The sequence below is a fragment of the Lepisosteus oculatus genome, chromosome 9 (genome assembly GCF_040954835.1).
Source record: "Lepisosteus oculatus isolate fLepOcu1 chromosome 9, fLepOcu1.hap2, whole genome shotgun sequence".
Lineage (NCBI taxonomy): Eukaryota > Metazoa > Chordata > Actinopteri > Semionotiformes > Lepisosteidae > Lepisosteus > Lepisosteus oculatus.
Window position 1 is genome coordinate 12,342,152 of NC_090704.1, and position 21,777 is coordinate 12,363,928.

General features: G+C 35.2%; 1 protein-coding gene across 2 annotated transcripts in view; it reads right to left on the minus strand.

The window, feature by feature from the left end:
• The window catches only part of cdc73 (cell division cycle 73, Paf1/RNA polymerase II complex component, homolog (S. cerevisiae)), a 73,792-nt gene that overhangs the window by 44,302 nt on the left and 7,713 nt on the right, over positions 1-21,777 (minus strand). Inside the window, exons 5-10 of one of the 2 annotated variants that reach the window (XM_015355571.2) lie at positions 20,788-20,840; positions 20,550-20,638; positions 19,295-19,511; positions 10,650-10,745; positions 8,211-8,289; positions 545-609 (exon numbers count right to left, since the gene is read on the minus strand). In XM_015355571.2, coding sequence (XP_015211057.1) covers positions 545-609; positions 8,211-8,289; positions 10,650-10,745; positions 19,295-19,511; positions 20,550-20,638; positions 20,788-20,840 — 599 coding nt within the window. Of the gene's footprint in view, positions 1-544; positions 610-8,210; positions 8,290-10,646; positions 10,746-19,294; positions 19,512-20,549; positions 20,639-20,787; positions 20,841-21,777 lie in introns of both variants that reach the window. The other variant, XM_006634867.3, reaches the window with a different exon arrangement.

The window sequence follows — 21,777 nt, forward strand, 5'->3', positions numbered from 1 at the left end:
CAAAGCATATTTAACTTAGGTGGGCTTGTCCTGGGTCAGGTTTTTTATTTGCAAATTTGCAGTTCTCCTATTAAAATTTTATACTGTAAGCAAGATAAAGGTGGTGGGTTTTGCATTATAGTGGTGGAGGAAGTGGCCCCCTCCAATGTAAAGAACTTTGTGATCTTTTGGGATGAAAAGCCATAACAAAGATTAAGCTATTAAATAAGTTATTTAAGTTATTAAACTTCTTGTAAGGGATTTACTAGCCATGATTAATATCCTAAATTCAGGGTTTTTAAGTGGATAATTGCATGGTTCAGTTAGTACAAGAGTCATTACTTGACTTGTGTTGTACATTGGATTGTTAAAAGAAACCAAATGAATGGAAGAACATTATCTGAATCACTATATTTTTTTTCCCAAAAATCTAAAAACCTCACACTCGACATTGTCATTCACATGCTTCACATAAAGATGCAATTTAACCAGTAATACTGCTACTGGACACAACAGTTAATATCAAAACGAATGCTTTAAAGGCAGACCCAAGAAAAACACTTACCGTCACCGATTTCAAAGTCATGCCGTGGTAGGTGCCCATGGTGTCGATTTTGAAACCCTCCGTTTCTAAATAAAAAAAAATATTAATTCTTAATTTTCTTTATGGAATAAAATTACTTAACATAATAACAGCAAATGTAACACAAACAGAATTACCCAAAATCAGAAATGGGTTATTTTATTTATTGTACGTAAAATTCAGAATACAAAAGGTTTACTATACAAGGTCTGGAAAAGAAAACCCATGATTTTCTTGCGGCAAAAAGAAAGCTCAGCTGCAACATGAAAACTGAAATGCAATATTAAGGTGCATTTTAGATGGAAAGATGGAGCTAATAAATGGTCATAAATTAATGATTTTAATAGACAACACTAATGCTCCACAGCTATGCTAAATTACATGCTTAAATGTGTTGTAAGGTTAACAGGACCGAATAAGCAATTTTAAACGTATTAATTGAAACTTAGACCCATTCAAATAAATGAACCAATTTATGACGGTATCTGGCATTTAGCAAAACTGTCACATGTAGAAAAGAACCAAGATTAGTTGAAACCATTCGATATCAATTTCATAAAGCAATAAGCTGGGTCCACATTTAAAACTATTTAAAAATCAAAACATCAAAGTGTATTTTTCCCCATTGTATTTCCCCCCCATGATTAAAGCCTAGGTAGCCAATTAAAAAAAAACATGTTGCTCCCTGCCAGTGACATTAGATCATGGTTGATGTAAAATTAATCAAGGGAATTTGTGGATTCACGTGCTATTACTTTCCTGACTTTGTAATGCACACTGAGTACTTTAGCACAAAGTGTTCCTCATCTTTTGTCATCCCATTCAAAACACTTAAAATTTGAAATCACATCTCTCTTGCAGTTTGTAACCCTGATCATTAGTCCCAGAGTCCATTTAACATACACTTCCATCCTCCACTTTATTAATTGACATGTGCAGGGTCGGAAATAACCCTCGCATTAGAGACGCGTGAGTTTTTTAATTCTCCAGCACATCTCTGCAGACAGACTAATAAATCAGAATCAGACTTGGACAAATATTAACAATAATTAACATCTATGCAACACACAGATGTGCAAATCTATGTTTCAGAGGCCTATGTCCTGCAGAAACAGAAAAACCCAGTATTCCAGCCCTATACACCAAATGTTTAACATGTCAAAAACAGAATAATCTGTATTCTCATATAGAACTATAAGAATCAGAACTAAAATCTCTCTTCTTAACATGGATACCCAAAAGTGAAAGGGAAGCTGCCTATTCCAAAAATGCTTTAAACTAGGAGAGAATATTTTTACTCCGGAAGTCCACATGACAAATAAATCAGAATTTCATAAAATAAACAAGACAGCTCTTCAGATTGTTCAGATTATGCTGCCACAATGTACTCTTCAAGACTGATCAGAACAAGGTCCTCTCGCATAGCAAAAGCTTAATCGAAGAAGAGAAGAATGTACTCAGTTTCTCTCCCTGTTTAATAATAATTGCTTACACTTATATAGTGCTTTTCTGGACACTCCACTCAAAGCACTTTACAGGTAATGGGGACTCCCCTCCATTACCACCAATGTGCAGCATCCACCTGGATGTTGCGACGACAGCCATAGTACGCCACAACGCTCACCACACATCAGCTATCAGTGGGGAGGAGAGCAGAGCAGAGTAATGAAGCCAATTCATGATGGGGATTATTAGGAGGCCATGATTGGTTAAGGCAAATGAGAAATTTGGCCAGGACATTGGGGTTACACTCCTACTCTATTTGGAAAACGCCCTGGGATTTGTAAAGACCACAGAGTCAGGACCTCAGTTTTATGTCCCATCTGAAGGGTGATGTCCCCATCACTATACTGGGGCATTAGGACCCACATGGACCGCAGGGTGAGCACCCCCTGCTAGCCCCACTAACACCTCTTACAGCAGCAACCTAATCAGAATCCTAGATAACATCCCAGTTAGTCATGTTAATTTTATTTCTGGATTTTGTAAAAAAACTATTGTTAGCAATAACACTTGTTAATTTTTTTTCCTCATACATTTTATGTCAACAGTGCATAAGATTGTGTATTGTAGACCTTTTTTTTGCCAAAATTGAAGAAGCAAACCACCCTTTTTTTATTTTACTTTCACTTCACAAAATCTTTCCTTAAGGGAATAACCTTGGTGTAACCTCACAAGCAGAATGTGATGTATGTTTTATACATATTCTTCTCAGGAATGACTCTTCAAAACATTAAAGTACAACCTTAACTACCTCTTTTTGATAACGCATCCTAAATTATTTTACATTATTAATAACAATACGTATTGGTGCATTTAACTGGCATTCAGGACAGATTTGCCTCAATTGCAAAGAGAAAATGCAGAGAATAGACAAAAATACTCTTTGCTATAAAATTAAGAAAAAAAATCTTGGTGACAAGTGGGACGCAGACTCCAGAATGTTGTCAGTTTTATTGCATAGATCAGCACATTTTGCTTGCTTACAGCCAAGGAGCTCATTTATTCTGGGTGCCATACGGCACTATTTCTGCATCTGTGAAACGGTTAACTGGTTTTAACTTTACACAATAATTTCTCCCAAAGCAAAAAACCTGCTGGTTTATTATTAAGTGGAGGACATTCAAAAGTATAGTTTATTATTCCTTACCAACTGCCATGAACTGCAAAAAAAAGCTAAACATGGCTTTTACAAAATTCCATAATCCCATCGATAATCAGTGCAGTTTTTATGTAGCCTGGACAAAGACTTTCTGCATTTTACTATAACATAATTTTAGAACTCTGAAACAATTCTTCTACTTCCTGATGTAAAAGCAATATATATGCTCCTTGAAACTGTACTTCAGCAGACTGTAGAAATTAATAGTCACATCAAGATTTTTGTGCTTGTGTCTAGTCCCTACCATTCATTTTGTCAAAGATAATATACAATATCCTCTTTAGATGATACATTTATGTAAAAATGAAGTTTGACTTTACTATTGCATTTACTTTATCACACTTAACCAAATTCTTTTGTTTCATTTGCCTTTAATGTTTGACCACAATTGATGGTTAAGGAAGAAAAACATCATTTTACCATCAAATATTTGTAGTGAGAAAACACACTGAAACAAAGTAAATTTGAATGTACTAGGAGAATGTTATCTCTCATTAAAAATGGATAACAGAACAAAGCTATTGTAGACTTCTGTTTTTCAGCATCCACTATGGCTGCCTACATTAGTTACACATGATTACCGATGTAAAAGCAGATAATTTTATATTAGAATTCAGATATTCATCCTTATTTAAACATTTATGGGCCAAAGGGAAATAATATATACCTATGCTGCTGATTAGAAGCAATATTTTTAATGAAAAGTTAATTTTCCCAGAAAATCTAAATTCCCTAGACTTTGTTCTGTCTCCCTCTATAGCAGCATGAGTGTTTTTCTGGTAGCTGTGCTGTAATAATTTTGTCTAAATAGTTCAAGAAACAAATTAAATAAAATGTATAATTTCTCTCTAAAGCCATCTTGACAGGACATAAAACTTTAATGCTGAGTCAAAACACCATTCTGTGAAAATCCAATAGTTTAACCTCTACTAACAACGAAAATTGCACACATTTTTATTATATAAAAAGGAAACATTTTTGTGTTGTGTGAAGAAAGAAAGATGATGCATCTTTATCTGACTTAAGTAAAATACACTGTGCACTTTTTATAAGAGGAAAACCTATCATGCCCATTTTATGCTAGTACTAGAAATTTCTATCAACTGAATTTCATTCACTGATTAGTTTCTACAAACAAGAAACATTTTATATCAGCTATTCCTCAACATGAAAATGCAATCCACAGCTCAAGTTAAACCAACTACTGTAAATATATCACTTTTCATATATAGAAAACACAGCAGCTAAAACCACAGGATCAGATGAAATATTTAAATCCAAAATTGTGCAAGGATGATCAACTGGTCCACACTGCAAAAATAATCAACCATTTCAATGTTCGAAATGTGGACCAGTTGATCATACACAATAAAAAGCATCAAATAGAATTAATATTCAGTAACCTTGAACCAAACTTCTGCTAATAATCATTTTCTTAATCCTTCCAAAACTGAAACCGATACCAATTTTACCACACTTTGTTAAATAACCACTTGTGCAGATGTCATAAGTTGAGAACACATTTATTTTGTTAAAATATTAGCATAGCTGGATAGTCAAATCAAAATTATGTTTAGAAGCAGAAACATACAAAATAGTTCAGGTGGGTAGTTGCGTCAGCATGCGTAGGCTGCAAAGGAACAAGTAATAGGTTTATTCCATGCTGAAAAAAAGAAGAAGAGAAGAAAGAAAATTTTCTTCTTTTTTTCAGCATGGAATAAACCTATTACTTGTTCCTTTGCAACATTCAAAATATCCTGCTCTGAGTACATTTTGAAACAAGATTTGTTTCTGTTTTAAAGACAATTCATCATGGAAGTAATAACTATTTAAAATACAAACTATACAAAATGAATCATTTAACTGAAGAAACATTGCAGATTATGCAGGTAGCTTTTTTAAATGTGGTGTCTTCACTTAAACTGTTATATAAAAGCTTAGTTTTCATTCTCAAGCCAACATTTTAAGTGCTGCAAATGCATGTGAGAAAGAGCAACAGCAAGAGATCTCAGGTCTGGAGGCAGCACAAAGTTTGCAGAAAAAGAACTATGCAATCTATAAATAAAATGTGGTATGATCTAACAATTTCCCTGCTGCTGATAATGAAACCATCTTGTTTGCTAAACAAAACAGTTCTCATTTCTGCTGAAATGTTGAGCCACAGAATACTGAATTACAATCAAACTACAACCTTTAACCCCTAACCCATGGTTTAACTTCTGAAGGCATTCTTCATACATCCTTTGCTTTTCAACATAACTTTGTCTTAAGTGCATTCTATATTTAAAACAATATGGTAGTTCAGAACAGCAGGATATATTTGTTTCCCTGCTTGTGCAAAGGGTGGCCCAGTGTCCCAGTAGTTAGTATCACTGCCCTGCAGCACTGTGGCCCTGGGTTCAATTTTCAGGGGATGTTTGCAAGAGTTATTTTCAGGGAACTCTGGTTCTCACAAACCAGTTTAAAGTTTACATTGGGTTTGCCAGTTCAGAAGGCAAATGACCACTTCAAAATGGTCAAAATACTTTTAAAACCACTATTGAGTACTTAACCAGTAACCCAATGTCTATGGAATACACATTAGTAACAGCTTTTAACTTCAAATGACCTTTTTTGCCCCCATAATCCTCAATCAAAATAGAATAACCCAGCAACAATTCTAAGACTGATTTATAAATAGCCACACAAAATATAAAGGAACGGTGTAACTTTTTCTGAATTTCATACTTGTTTTAACAAAACATTGCCGATTGAAAGCCCTAGAGGGAAATCACGTAATTTCACTTCATATTGATCCACCAGGTTTCATTTAAGAGGGAAACAACTCAACTGGCAAAACGGTGGTTTCAACATTTTTAATACAAACTAAAAATAATTAAACTATACACCTTAACATGAGTATACACTAGTATAAAAATATAGGTATGAACAAATTAACATTTAACATTAACATTTTTTGGCAACCTCCCCAAATCCTCACTTTCAATCTTGCAGAATATAAAATAAGCCCACACAAACTTATCTACAAAAGAACCAGAGCCCTGCTTTCATTATTGTGCCAAACAATGGATTAATTAAGCATGTATATAGAAGCTATTGCATATGAAAGATCAAAATTATATTGTTAGTTTTTACCCTATAATTTCTTATGCTAAACATGTAATTTGGTTTTTAAGCAACTGTGATTAAGTTCCCTATAACTTTAAAAAGAACAAAAGACGAAGCAATTACAATGGGTGAACTATTAGAACCATAAGCTTTCCTGTGCATATTAAAATAGCTTGCATCTGTATATTCATTGTGAAGCGTTCATACAAGGGTTGTACTTCAACAGAGCAAAATAATATATAGGTCCACTTCTGCATACTTTCAGAGGAATATTTTTGAAATACAGAAAATGACTGGTCAGTATATAGTTTACACTCCTATATTCTCCCACAGGTTAAAGGCATTATGTACACTCAAAACAAGCATTCTGAATCCAGATTTACATAAGTGCCTACAGGCAGCAGTTGGGGTTATGCACGTCAGGTGGAAAGCCAGTGTGGTCTGGCATCTGGTTAAAAAAAAATGTCATTCCCCTGTGTATAAACCTTTATATAATTTCTGACATTTGGGGGAAAAAAAAAACTTTTTACCCTGCAGAAGTAAAGCATCCTGAGAAATGGAATACAGGAAATACAAACGTTGCTGCTTAATGGTGATCAACATTAAACCATCAATTTTTTTTTCTGCACTGCACTTTTATGAGAAAAAGACAATACAAGATGCATATACATTTCTACTGAAAACGTCAGGTTTAAGGCTGAAGAGCAAACAGTAAGAATTAGGTGGATGGATATTAGTTCTCTGTTTTACAATACTGAAAAGCACTACTGTCTAAATGGACATCTAATTCTACTCAACATACAGTGCCAACATACATACTGTGGAACTTAATTACAGTTGCTTAAAAACAAATTACATGTTTAGCATAAGAAATTATCTACACACTACACACCCTTTCTACTTTGGGAATTAACAGCCAGAAATCAAGATGCATTAAATTAGAATGTATTTTACCTTTACACAATGTAACACAAGCTCCAAGTGAAATACAAAAGCTTGAATGTTCTGAAAAGTAACTACAAATAAAAACCTAGAAAAAGGACTGAATTAATGTACATACTGCTTAGTAACAGCAATTGTAAATTAGTTCTAATGTAACCAACTGCCTTCCAAATCACACAACAGCTGATCATTCTCCACCCGTGTTCACTTGTAGTGATTCTGATGATTATATGATAAACATATACTTAAATGTTAAACAAACCACAGTATCTTTCTGAACTCTTGCACAACCTAAAAGCTAAACAAATGGAAGACTTGTACTTCTTAACCGTACACTAAGGAGTACACTAAATCCTCATTACAGAAAAGTTCACTTAATAATTCAACACATTTGAAACACTTTTTTGGTTTGTGTAATGAATTTGCTACAATATGTCTAGTCATGCACATAATTAATGACAGCAGTGCCCAAACTCCCTCACACAGCCTTTGTACCAAATCATTACATATGGTAGCCTATTCAAAATATCAATTTTTGTGAGGATTCAAAATATACAGCCCTCCATACACCGGCTGCCTCGGACCCATCAATTTCTTCCAGTAAGTGAATCATTTTTTGTCCTACGCTACTTTATATTATTCTTCTTTTAATAAGTACGGTTTACAATAAAGTAATAAAGGTATACATGTACTGTACTATAGTGAATATATGTACTGTAATACAAGGAATACACCCCTTTCATAAATTGGTATATCACACATTGTTCCAATATGGCCACCGAAAAAAAAAATCTGCTTAATTTATGTTGAACATCTACACCAAAAGCATTCCATATAAAGACATGAAAGTGATAAGCAAAACAGCTCAAAGGTATGGATGTGTTCAGTTTCTTTCAGTCACACCTGGGTGAAAAATATAAAAGAAGTTACATTTACCTTCTTTTCCTTTGAACCTCTCTTGATCATATCTGTTGTAAGCAGCTGGCACTGGTTGCTTGTTTCTTAAAGAAGGGTCCTTAAAAATAAGTTAAAAGTCAGGTCACCATGATCAGTGCCACAAGTAACAAACTGTCAAGTTAGTGAAACTGCAATAAATAATGAATACCTCCTACTATATATAATAGTATATATATACTAATAGTATATAATATATACTATTATGAGATTTTTTACAGAACAGTACTTCTGCCTTGCAAATTTTCATCGACTGATTGACATGATGCAGTGACATATGCAGGTAGCAGGGGGAAAAAAACTGGAAACACCAATGTAAAGTCAATAAGGTGGTGGGCAAGCACCTGGAGCTATCATGAACTGCCTATACTGTGGCAGAGTCTGAATTCTGAAGGCATGCAGCGCTGTTATTACACAAAAACAATCGATCAACTCATGCCTCTTTCTAGAACATCCCGTCAATTCTTGATTAGGTTCAGATATGGTTGCTGCCATGTCCGCACTTGTTTGTTGGGAACATGGTGAAGGAAAATGAATCTAACCATTTCACAATCGTCCACTGCTCAGTAGTCAACTGCTTATGCTCTTTGCACCACTGGACTCACAAACGTCCACCGCCAGTTTAACATGGCAGTTTATGCATTGGAACCTGATTCTGTAGTTTCATACTTTCAAATTTTTAAACAAACTGACTGCTTGTGCCCAGAATATAAATTTGCAGTCTACTGATTTGCAGTTGCATGTCCGTTTTGCCTTGCTCTTCAAAGCAATGAATGGATATCACTAAAATGGGAGTATTGAAAGTATGCATTTCTGCCTTCTGTTGCCCTATGCTGACTATGTCTTTCCCTTGGCTTTCCACGCAGATATCACCTTAAACTCTGTTGCTTATAGACCATTAACACGGTGAGCTGTCTTGATTACTGATGCTCCTGCCAAATGTACTCCAACAATCACCCCTCTTTCAAAGTCACCATGGTCTCGTCTTGCAGGTATGCTAGCCATAATTATATGCAACTAGGCCTTTCCAGCATTTTAAATGTCTCTAAGCATGCTAGGATGTTATTTGCTTAATTAATGTGTGAGTCACACCTGCATGGAAAACCTTGTATATTTGGGATCTCTCATTTACCTGAGTCTTTCCAGTTTTTTGGTCTACTAGCTATATAGCAACCCGGCCCCAGCCTTGCTCAGCTTGTCTCGCATATTGCTTCCATCTTTTCCTGACAAAATGTCCAGTGTGAAACAAGCCGGAGCATTTAAGGGCTTCACCCAGGCTTATCAGTGTGGAAAAAGCAATAACTGAGCGAGCACATGGAATCATGCAGAATGACAGGTTTTGCTACAACAAGTGGCCACTTCAATCACTAATTCTGAAAGCTTATTACTGATTTCACTGCTGGGAAAGAGTGTGCACAGTGGTACTTAACAGTTGCAAATTTTGTTAGTTGGAAACACTCAAGAGGACAACGTGTATGCACACATAATTCTGTTAATGAGCAACAGTTGGCTTTTCGTTTTTATCTTTTATCACTCTCTTCAGCCTGCAGAATTAACTGAAGACCAGGTGTTGAACCAGTGCTCAATCTGATGGTTAAAGCACTTGGGATGAGTCAAACACAGTCTGATGTCCATTTTGAAACATCAAAAAAGTATTTAAAAAGTGTCAAAGGTAATATATTGAGAAAAGTTTTTTAAATGCAATTTTCATGTAACATTTACTTGCTTAATTTAAATCTGACAATTAAGAAATTCTAAATAACTAATTAGACAGCTAAGAGTTCCAATGTGTATCTATCAGTACCAGAAACATGACTGTTTTTGGCAGTTCTTAAACATTAACTAGTCAAATAAATCTCAGGATGCCTCATGTGAATATCTTACTGAACAAAAGCATATGATCTAAAAGCTGAAACTATTGCTTAGGTCAGAACTTTAAGACTTTCATGAGGTGGTGTTTGTTTTCAGGTCAGTTTATAAACAGGAAGAAAACCAGGTAATGTTACATTATGTTTTTAAGATATTTATCTCACTGCTAAGGGATTTAAAATATATGGCTATTAGGAAACATTTTAAATGGAAGTCGTTCTTTAAGAAATTTTTAAAAACGACTTAAATAACAAACCTTTCTAAATCGTAATCTTTTTGCTTAAGCCAGCCAAGGTCTAAAATCCAAAAAAGGGTAAATAAGTAAATCATCTTATCTACTCAAACATCTTTTTAAAACTGCAGCAGAAAGGGGGTTCATTGCTCAAAGCTTATGAATTAACAGATGCAAGTACAAATATTTGTTTTAATGACACATATAAATGATACCTGTGGAATTTGTTTAGGCAAACAATGTAAAGAGTAATGACAGTAATCTTCACTGGATTAAATCTAAAGGTCGTGTTCAGCACGCACAAATAATCTGCTTACCACCTGCGCTGTATTCTGTGTTGGTCTTTGTTCAGGGGCACGTCCCTCTTCTCTCGCTTTCACAGACTGCAGAATTGCAAAGATGTTCTTAGCGAAGTTCTGCAATAAAATAAAGTAATAAATTATAACTGCACCCACCAAAATATACAATACACGAGGAAAATGAATTGTTATCAATTATTTTCTTCCTGCATTCTGTAGACTCATTATGTAAAGCCACCTCACTAAAAGTTGAGAATAGTGTGTTCTCAAGGTCAGACTCAAGACCTGATGTGGAGTGTGTTATTATTACAATTAATCCAGGTTCCCAGGAAGAATCCTATTAAAACGAATAATTGGGTATGCGGTTTGCAATGTGAATTGGAATGAAACCTAGTTTTTGCAGTCTCAAAATAAGATAAGAAGTTGAACAGCAGAAGGAAGTCTGGTAATGATGGTGGGAAAAATTAAAATTCACCCCTATTGTGCTCTCATGATCATCAGAGGTGATTTCTAAACATATCAATAATCCAGTCATTCATTCATAAACCTGGTTGTGATTGTCATCATTAAAGAAGATCCATCTGATGCTCAAGAACTGAAATATCAAAATTGAATGCTGAAGAGTCAAATTTAACTACAAAACCATTTTAATACCACACTTCAAGATAATTAGAGCATTTACTGTCTAATGATGGCTAACGTAAGAGATTTTGCAGTACTTGTTCTTAATAATCTGTGCCAGGACTAACAAAAGCATTCAATGGCAACTACGTAGAAAAAAATAAAGTAAATGTACTTCATGACTTTCAGCTTTCTGGCTGACAGAACAGTGATAGAAGAAAAATGGTGTACTTTGTTTTGTGTGCACTTTTAGACAAAGGTACAGTATTTCAAAGATTCTTTAATTCATAAGCACAAGAATGACTGGGCTGTTTCATTTCCATGGCAACCAGCAACTGATCTCCAGCGCTCCTTTACAAGGAAAAGTGTCAGTGACAAAGACAGAGCAACAGGGGGGTACAGATGGGGAACAAAATGCAATAAGTACAAAGGAAATACTTTACTGTAAGCCCAGTAAACGCAGTAAAGTTAAATTCTACTGCAAAACCACTGAGTGTCTCAGTTGCATTTCAATAAAACAAAGTATCAAAACAGAAAAATGTTTTCTCTTAAGTAGTAAAAGAATTAACATGACAACAAACATCTATCAAACAAGGATTAAAACTTCCTTACAAAAGTCTGTGCTTTCCAATCTCAGTGCTCCTCTCGCAAAGCAGAATATAATGTGACATTAAGTTACACCATGCACCACACAATCAACCCATTTTCAATAAAAACGGCCATTAATCTGAACAATGGCCAATCATATTTCTCAAGCAAATCGTATTTCTGCTTGCACAGCATTTTTGTACACAGCTGGTAATGGATGCTACTGGCTTCTCTGAATTGCATTCGGCACTACGGCCTCACACGAATACAAGCTCCTCAGCTTCTTAGGTATTTCTTTGTCAACAATATATCAATGAAACTGAATAACCAAAAATTAATTAAAAAATATTCCACACCATATCTTTGTGATGTGTCTTTTTTGTCACTGTATGAAGGGCTGCTGGGGATGTAGAACTCTTTGCACTCCTCCAATGCCGTAATAATTTTTAAGTCATACATTTTTTTTAATGATTCTTAAATAAACTTTTCATGAAAAACGGGATCAAGCCGATGGTTTTAAAACCTCACTATTTACTTGGCTCAGGTTCTCGTCAAGTGGTCATCTATTTCATCCACAGGGTTTTGAATGACAACACAGGGAATATTACAACACCATAATGGGAGGAAATTATGAAAAAATAATATGTAAATTGCATGATACTGTATAGCTAGTATTCATTTTTACACTTCACTGAAGGTGAATAAAAAAAGTATAACAATAGACTTGAAGCATATAGAATTGGAACAGGATGAAGAGCTCTGCTGAGCTGTTTGTATGCTACTCATACTGCCAGTACAAACTGCAGCACTGACTACAATAGGTATGTAAAAGAAACACCAGATAGACATCAGGCACATGGAAGAAATACATCAATAATGCAGCTAGTATTGATTACCACCAGAGCTACGTCAGATCAAAATATTAAAAAATGAGCCAAGGAACAATAACTGCGTTTTGCTGTATCTTGGCACATCATAATTACTGTTCCGCATGCAGGTACGTGGCAATCATAAAAGGCAGAACAAATATTTACATATTTATAATTACATTCAACTTTGAATATTACTACTGTTATTCACTACCAGATAAAGGCATCATTTTGACTGTTAACATTCACAAAATTAAAAAAGTACGACTTTTCTGTGCAACTGTGGTTTATCATGGTGTCCATTTTTAACTGTTTATTCATTAGAGCTAGTCATGTGACATTAGTGCTGATTGGATACTGCCTGGAACCTAATCACTTGGAATAGGATTGCTGCCTGCTCCAACAATCTCAGGCCAAGTGGTTGCTAGAGCACTGATAGTAGGTTGCTAGGGGTTTTATATGGGGAAATATATCCAAAACACAGACACAAGGGATACACGTTGCCAGCAGATTACATCATGTAACAAGGGCCTTATACTGACTGGCTAAAGAAAATTAGTCATGAACATAGAAGACTATGAGGTGAGACTTCATTTAAGCATTCCAAATTGAATATATTTGAGATAATGACAAAATATGACTATTTGACTTCTTCAGGATCAAGAGAAACAAAACAGAGGACACAAGCAGATATAAAAAAAGTACTTTAATGACTGTAAACAGGAGGTACTTTTCACTGAGTTATAAGGGAATCTGGAACAAGCTATCCTGCCACACAGCTGAAGCTGATAACCTGGCTTCGTTCAAGACTGATGCATAAGACACTCATATCAATAATCTAGTAACAACCAAACAAGGTAAAAGCACCAAAAAGACTCCACTAATTAACTTATGTTTTTGATTTAAAAAACCTATATATAAACCTATATTCTAAAGTTAATTTACTTCACATTACAATAGTGTTAACTGAAATGCATATTACTCTATAACACTTCGTATTCTCAATACTCTAACAAACTTAAACCACCAATTTCCAAAAAGTTAAATAAGCTACAAGAAGGGATTTTAATTTAAATATGGATTTTTTGCTATCTTATTAAAGCTGTAGCATTATTATAGCTGTAGCACTGGGACGTATGATACATTCTCCTGGATTACTACAGAGCAATTGTGCCACCTACAGGGAACAAGAACAGAAGTACTACATACCTATATCAGGTAAAATTAACTTTTCAATTGTACAATATCCCAGTAATATAATAATTTATACCCCATATACAGTTCATAAGCACTATATGAAACAACCAAAACTGTCCTGCATTAAAGAAAGCACTTTTATATCATGGCATACATACACAGACCAAATGAGTTACAAATATAGTAAAAGGTGTTTGGATTGCCACAGGTTTCTCACCATATAATGCTTACAAACACCTCACAAGGGCTTCTGAGAACTAATGTATAATAATTAACTGGTGAAGGGGAAAAAAACTGTTTATCAATTACAAATTCACAGCTTAAAAAGCCTTTCATAAGCAGCATAATCACTGTGGATACTTTGCTAATGCCTCAAACTGCTTTTAAGAAATGAACATCTACACTGGAGTTCCATGACATGTCAATGTCAACCTAATGTCGTTTCACATATGAAGTGGTATTATAGCCCCAGAGTCATGCAACCATCAAAACCGTAATATAAAAATAAAATGCCTAAATGAATAAGGAAATAGACATAACTCAGTAACTGACATGCAACCTCATTTGCTGACATACAAACGAATCCCTTCAAACCCAGTGGAAAAGCAGACTTTGCTAAGGAAGGTTAACTTATGAAACACTGAGTTTAAAAAAAACAGATCAGTAGATCAGATCTGCTAACTCCAATTACTACTTTATTCTTGTTCACAAAAGAAAAAGCAGATGTAAAAGCAGATGCATAATGATAAAAGTACATCTATATACAGTCTTGATAAATTTAGCTGAAATACTGAAACAACTGTCATGAAAATCATGCGTGGTGGAGCTACTGAATATAGCATAGCATGTGTATGAGAAGAAATTTTATATTCTACATTAAAATGTCTACAAAAATTAAGTGGTTAGAGCTTGCATTGGCTTAACTGCTTTATAGCAGTCAATGCTCTCCCTCTACTGTGTCATTACTTACCCCATGTTTAGAAAAGATGGTAAGGCTCAGTGTTATTTTTTCAGTTGCAGTTTCAATCTAGAACAGTTGTGACTGCATTCCACTTTCAATATCAGATCTGCAGTGCAAAAATAGCCCTTCAACGTTTTGAGGTTTTGCTTTCAATGTATCGGTTGTTTCAATGGATCACGTACTCCAATCCACCTCCCGACACTTACTTTGCACTGCCATAGGTCAATTCTAAGTTCTAACTGGTTTGCAGCCACTGACTTAACATCGTTGACAGAATCTAACTTTTTTGACTTTTTTAAGTCAATTAAAAAAATGGTTTAAAGAAATAAATGTTAGATTTATAATAAAAATAAGTAATGCTACCAATATTTTTTTCCACACACTGAAAAAGACTAAGTACTTTAAGGTATCCAGTATGATTACTGGTTTATTACCTCGTTTCTTTAAACTGGCACAGTTAACTGTCTTTGTGTAATCAAGTGATGGCATATATAAGGCCTACATAAGCACAAATGTAAGCACAGCCACTGCTGGAGGTAATTAAAAGCAATATATATCTGATAAACAGGCTACAGTATAACTCTGTTCCAACTAGATGGATGATTTACAAACTTTGCCTTACAAAATCTGATAGAATCTAATGTGCTCTTTCAGGGGCAAGGAAAATGCAAAACACAGCAGTATGGGTCCTGTCATCATTAAACTATTTCTTCAAGATTGGTCATTGGGCAACCACAACACGTAATTGATTTTTATTCCCCTTCATTTTGTTATTCTAGCTATGATTTCTCCACAACTAAAACAGTATTGACATATTACTTCTTTCATAATTCTGCCTCATTTTTTTTTTTGAGTGAACTGCTTGCACTACAGTTTGCATGACTGCTTTCCCACATGTGGGTTTGTTCGTACTTAATGGCCTTGCTACTTCCAACAAATATTTTAAAATAGAAAAGTACACTTTAAGAATTATTGACCAGTCATTGGCAATGTACACTATCACCTAAATTTAGCTTTACTACCAGAGCTTTATGGAAATGTGGTCATAATTCTCAACAAAATCCTAGGCCATGCAAAATGTCTAGAAGAATCTGAGCCATTTTCATCCTGCTTTTCAACATTAACTTGCCATCAAACTAAGCCAATTTATGTCAAGGGCACTCTTCATAAAACTGCCATTTATGCTGACAGCCATCAAAACAATACTTATTTGGCACATTCCATTGAGCTTCCTAAAACAAAATGTCACCATCAATATTACAGAGCATCAAGGAATTGGTATTTTCCAAAACCTTCATAAGACAAGAAATAACTAAAGTAGTTGCTTAAAAACTCATTTATTAACAATATACAATGTTTTAACCAGTTTTTCTCTGCAATTAAAAAGGTTGCTGAAGCAAAGTGACCCTAAAACCTCACTAACTACCGCAGATTAATATAATCAGACAAACATCCATTGATACTGCTAAGCGGCTCTGCAATGCAGATCACTAAATTTACAATTAGTGAATGTATGTTTTGTTACTAAACTAAAATGAGTATGTTTTACTAAAGTCAATCTCAGAAATGATGGACTGTGTTCTAGGGATAAGCATTATACTTAAAATTTGTATAACATTTCGGAAGTTGTAGATAATCAGCTATTTTAGAAAATCTCAGTTTACATGTAATGTTTATGCATTCAGAAACTGCACCATCAGAATCACATTGGGCACATAAAAGCAGATTGGAGGAAGGTTTTAGAAATATTTTTTAGAATTCTGTTGTGTATATGATGTGCACTTTCTGGGCTCTTGCAGCTACAAAATTCATATTCAATGTTATGATTTTTTTTCAGAAAAAAATCATTTGGGAATGTTAATCTTGTATATTAACCAAGTAACTGTGTGCATATTATAGCACATTTTTTAAAATATGCAGTCCTACCATTTTCTGACAACTAACCTGTGCCAAATTTGGTGCACAGACACAAAGACACGACTAAGCATTTGGGGAATATCCAATAATTTTCCCTTGAGTACATGTATGTAATATGCATTTTCCTTTGATGCCAAATCAATTTAATTCAACAAACGAAGTGTTAAATTGTTAGCCATAAAGAGATGCTGTCAAATGATATTCAAGATGGAGAAAAACCTGAAATATATTATATGCTATTACTCAGTTGTATTAGGCTATGCACACTTTTAAAGTATCACAAACAGCCACACCAATATTAGTTTTACAGACACTTAACACTTATCAACAAAACGATTAAAAAAAAGCATTCATGTTTTTCAAGTAAGGATAAATACTTATTTAAATCCATTCTAGACAGCCATAACAAGCTGACAGGTTTTGACGTTTATTAAAACATAAAAAAAAAAATCAACAGAATTGCATAAAATCTTCAAAACCTGCATCATGAACTCAGCACGTTTCCTCATGAAAGATTAAAAAATTCTGCACAATTCTGAACCAAAAGCCCCCGAGACTGTCATCTGGCTCAGAGATAACAGTAGCACAGCTTTCCAAAAGCTGTTTTAAGTCAATGATACATTGCTTCAGAATGCTTAAATTATAGATTTTGGAATTAGTTTATCCAGCACACGTTGCTAATAACGAATAATTATGCTGCTCACCAACATTGTCCACTTAGCAGAATCACAGTAAATGCTAATCAACTACAGAACGTAAGCAACATTTTGATCAATGGCCATTACAAAACAGTGACAATAGTTTCAATCCGTCTTAAACAGCAGTTCAGCATAAATGCTGCGGAGGGAAAAAAAATGTTGACAAATCTTTGCAGCACAGACTTATAGAGCCCTTAGAACTGACTCAACCTTTATCCAGTTATCACACTTTAAAGTATATCTTCCTAGTAAATATTCCAGCACTTTTGTTCTTTACATTAAGTGAATATGCAAAAATATACGCTTCAGTGACTAAAAAACACAAACAAAATGCACAATATTTTACTGCTCTATCATACAGTTTTGATATTGGAAAATCATGTGCTCCCCAGTCTTAGGAATTTACGTCTATAAATCAGTAGACCTGGGTTAATGTAGTTTTAATGATTAGAGGTTTTCAGATTTGTCAATTTAAAAGATTTGGGGGGCATACCAAGTGGCTCAAGCAGTAAGTGTGCTTGCCCAAGCACACGCTGAGCTCAGTCATCGTGGGTTAGCGCCTTGATTACGACACTAGCTGACTAGCTGCACAATTGAGTAAATGCTGAGGGCAGGGTAGAATTAGTCAGCCAAGGCTCTCTGTACTTCACAACAACCACTAACCCAGAAGCCTTCTGGGATCCTGCAAGGTTATAGCGAGGTTGGTAAAGGACATACCTCTATGTTTTTAAATTCAAATCTCTGGTGCAGGACTGTCCCTACAGTTACGTGTTAAAAGAAAAAAGCTCAAAAGGTGAGCACATGAGAGTAGTCTGGCTACACTTCCGTTATCTCCCATGTCTGTCTGTAAGGTTCATACATATGAAGTGAAAAAAACTGCCAATTCCGAATGGGATGGGTACAACAAAATAAATTAGCAATTTAAATAAAAAAATAAACACTAATATTAAGGACTGCATACAAAGCATCAGGTCTGTCCTCAAAACACTCTCAAGCTCAATGTTTAAAAACAAAATGTCGTTCTAAGAAACAAATTTTATCTGATAATTACTTTGTCTCTATAAACTGACATTAATGGAGTAGGCAAATAAAACGGTAACAACATACATTAAATGTACATATGGATTTAAGGCCCCAGACATGCTTGCTTAAGCTTGTTGGAATACTACTTAAACCAATATGGCCAAAACATATTACGCCCTTATCATAGCAAAGTCAATATTTCCCTCCTTTTGTTAAGCGTTCGATACAGTAAAACTTTCCTTTTAACCAATTATTTCCAGCAATCTCGAGCAATCTTGTTTCTTTATAGTAGTAGACTTTAAAGCAGATGTTTATATCCTACCCATTACGTTTCACAATGTATTTGAATCCTTACATGTTGAAACAAAGATTAATATAAAACCAAATGAGCAAGTCAGTTTTATTATTTAAGCTTTATCTTAATGTCATGCTAAATCTTGTCCTTAATGCCTAGAACGTCTCTGCAAGTGCAAACTCATACAATGACTAAAAATGCAAATTAGTTATATCATCTGCATGTACACAATAACTTGTCTGACTCCTAAATGAGTTTAATTGGCAAGTGATATAACCTAAAAACAAGCTACTCAGTTTCCTGACAACAGAGTAGCCCGTTGTCCTGTTTTGAGTTTGACAGACTGTGATTCAAGATGTGATATATTTATCTTTAATTCCCAGTAGTGTGAAAATGTGAACCATCCATTGGGTATAGTACATCAGAATTATTAAATTAATTTCTTCAGAAAAACCTTTTCAAGGGAACAAAAGGAGTAGATTTGCATTTGTGCCCACCTTTCCGCTGCTTTGTAAAATCGTTGTCCTTGTTCTCCACACTCTCTCTCTACTGACAATATCTCTGGTCACATCAACCTCTGCATCCACAAAACTTCTCTGTTTCAGCGCAGTGATGTCATCATCCAAGTCAGTCTTAATTGTTGATCTTTTCTTGGCCATAATCTTAGCTTTGATGGCAGCAATTTTTTCAACAGACATGGCTTCTGACAAAGACCTGCAACAAAATCAAAGGTACACTTCATTCAAAATGTGTGGTGTCCTAGATATGTCATTGTACAGATATGTGCTTAGGGTTCAAACTTCTTTTTTAAAGCAGCGCAAAGAAAAAAGTCCAGATTATCTGTCACAAAACACAAAATAGTTTAGATCACAATACATCTGAAACATTTTGATTACTGGAAAAAAAGCACTTGTATAAACACTTTAACAATAAAAAAACCAAATATGCCACCATGTGGTCAAAGTTGAAAATGCAACCTCTTTCCCACCAAAGGTGCTTCATGAACTTTTGAGAATCACTACAATCATTAGAAAAATAATTTCTATATTGTTATTCGTCGTACATGAACTAAAAGAATGTTCACCCTCTTTTCATCAATTACCACCAACAGAAAATTTTACACATTTTGCAACGAAAGGACATGAAAGAGTAAAAATGCTCACATTCATCACAAAGGTGTGTACTCTATAGGTATATTAAACCTAATTAGAGAGGGAGTAATTGCATAAATCCAGAGTTACTTGTAGTGAGAAATGCTCATCTAAATCTTTCCAATTTGGAATATCACTAATCAAGAGATTCTGCCATTTTTCATCTGTTGTAAACTTAATATAGTCAAGCAGACGTATGAAGGACTCCAACGAATCTGCGGTCAACCATTTCAAGGTGTTGCCCTATTGCTAACTCAGCATCTACTTTAGTTTGATTTTACTTGATTCTTCTAATATAAAACATTAGGTAGGTGACTTAGTGGACAGAGGTTGGAAAAAAAATGGTCAGTTTAACACTTATACATTAGGTGTTGTACATATATCAGTTTAAATCTCTGATACATATACCAGTTATCTAGGAGCCTCTCCAATAAGGCCTAAACTACATAAAATAGACTAGACTAGCACAAAAAGGGAAACAACATGAAGCTGAGCCAGGGCACTATGGCATCCATTTACCCGTTAAATGTGAAGAATATGAAGTGAAAGGATGTGCAGCTTATTAAATTACGGCACATCACAGGAAGCTGACAGCACATACCTGATCTGATCCGTTTGTACAATGCCTTCTTTGTGGCCTTCCAGTCGAGCTGCCAGTCGCTCCTTGTCAAGACGTACACGTTCCTCATCCTAATGCACAACATGATACATTAATATACATTCACAAAATATACAATATACAAAAACTGGGAAATACTTCCATATTCATTTAAGAGCATTCTTCCTCACTAGATCTAGCAATGCGCTGCAAGGTACAAATTTCTTGAAGTGTTCTTTACCTCTACTCTAGGCTTTTTGGCTTCCGATGACGCGTCATCTGCTGCTCTCTTAACTGAAAGAAAACAAGAGGAAAAGAAGTCACTAGAAAGTCTCTGATGGACAATGCACACAAATTGTTACTACATAAAACAATAGCAAACTAAGATATGCCAGCTCTGTTAACTGACATCTTTAAATTGGCCCCCATGTGCTTGCAGGAGTGCAAAACTTGTCATGGACTGTTGTCCCATTCAGTGGGCAGGACTGCAATTCACCCTGTGCTTCTGGGGAAGGCAGTGGGTTGTCGTGACTCTTGAAATAGAAAAATACCAAGTTCGTCCTTGAAAGAATTGCACTGTCAACAATTTAGTTTTATGCACTCAGTGGCCACATTATTAGATACACTTGCTTGTTAACACTAATAGCTAAACAGTGAATCATGTGGCTGCAACTCAATATAAAAGCATGTAGACATGGTCAATTTTAGTCACATTTAGTTGACGACAACGTGATCTAAGCGACTTTGATCGTGGTATGATTGTTGGTGCCAGATGTGGTGGTTCCAGCATCTCAGAAACAGCTGACCTTCACACACTACAGTCACTAGAGTTTACAGAGAATAAACAAAAAACATCCAGTGAGTGGCAGTTCTATGGGCGAGAGGTCAGAGGAGAATGGCCAGACTTGTTCAAGCTGACAGAAAGGCCACAAATACTCTTTACAACAGTGATGTGCAGAAAGGCATCTATGAACGCATAACACGTCGAACCTTGAGGCAGATGGGCTAAAGCAGCCACATGATTCACAAGACCATGCCAGGTTCCACTCCTGTCAGCTAAGAACAGGAAGATGAGGCTAAAGTGGGCGCATGATCACCAAAACTGAACGACTGAAGACTGGAAAAACGTATCTGGGTCTGACGAATCTTAATTTCTGCTGCGACATGCAAATGCTAGGGTTGGAATTTGGCATAAACCGCGTTGCCTGGTGTCAACAGTACAGGCTGGTGG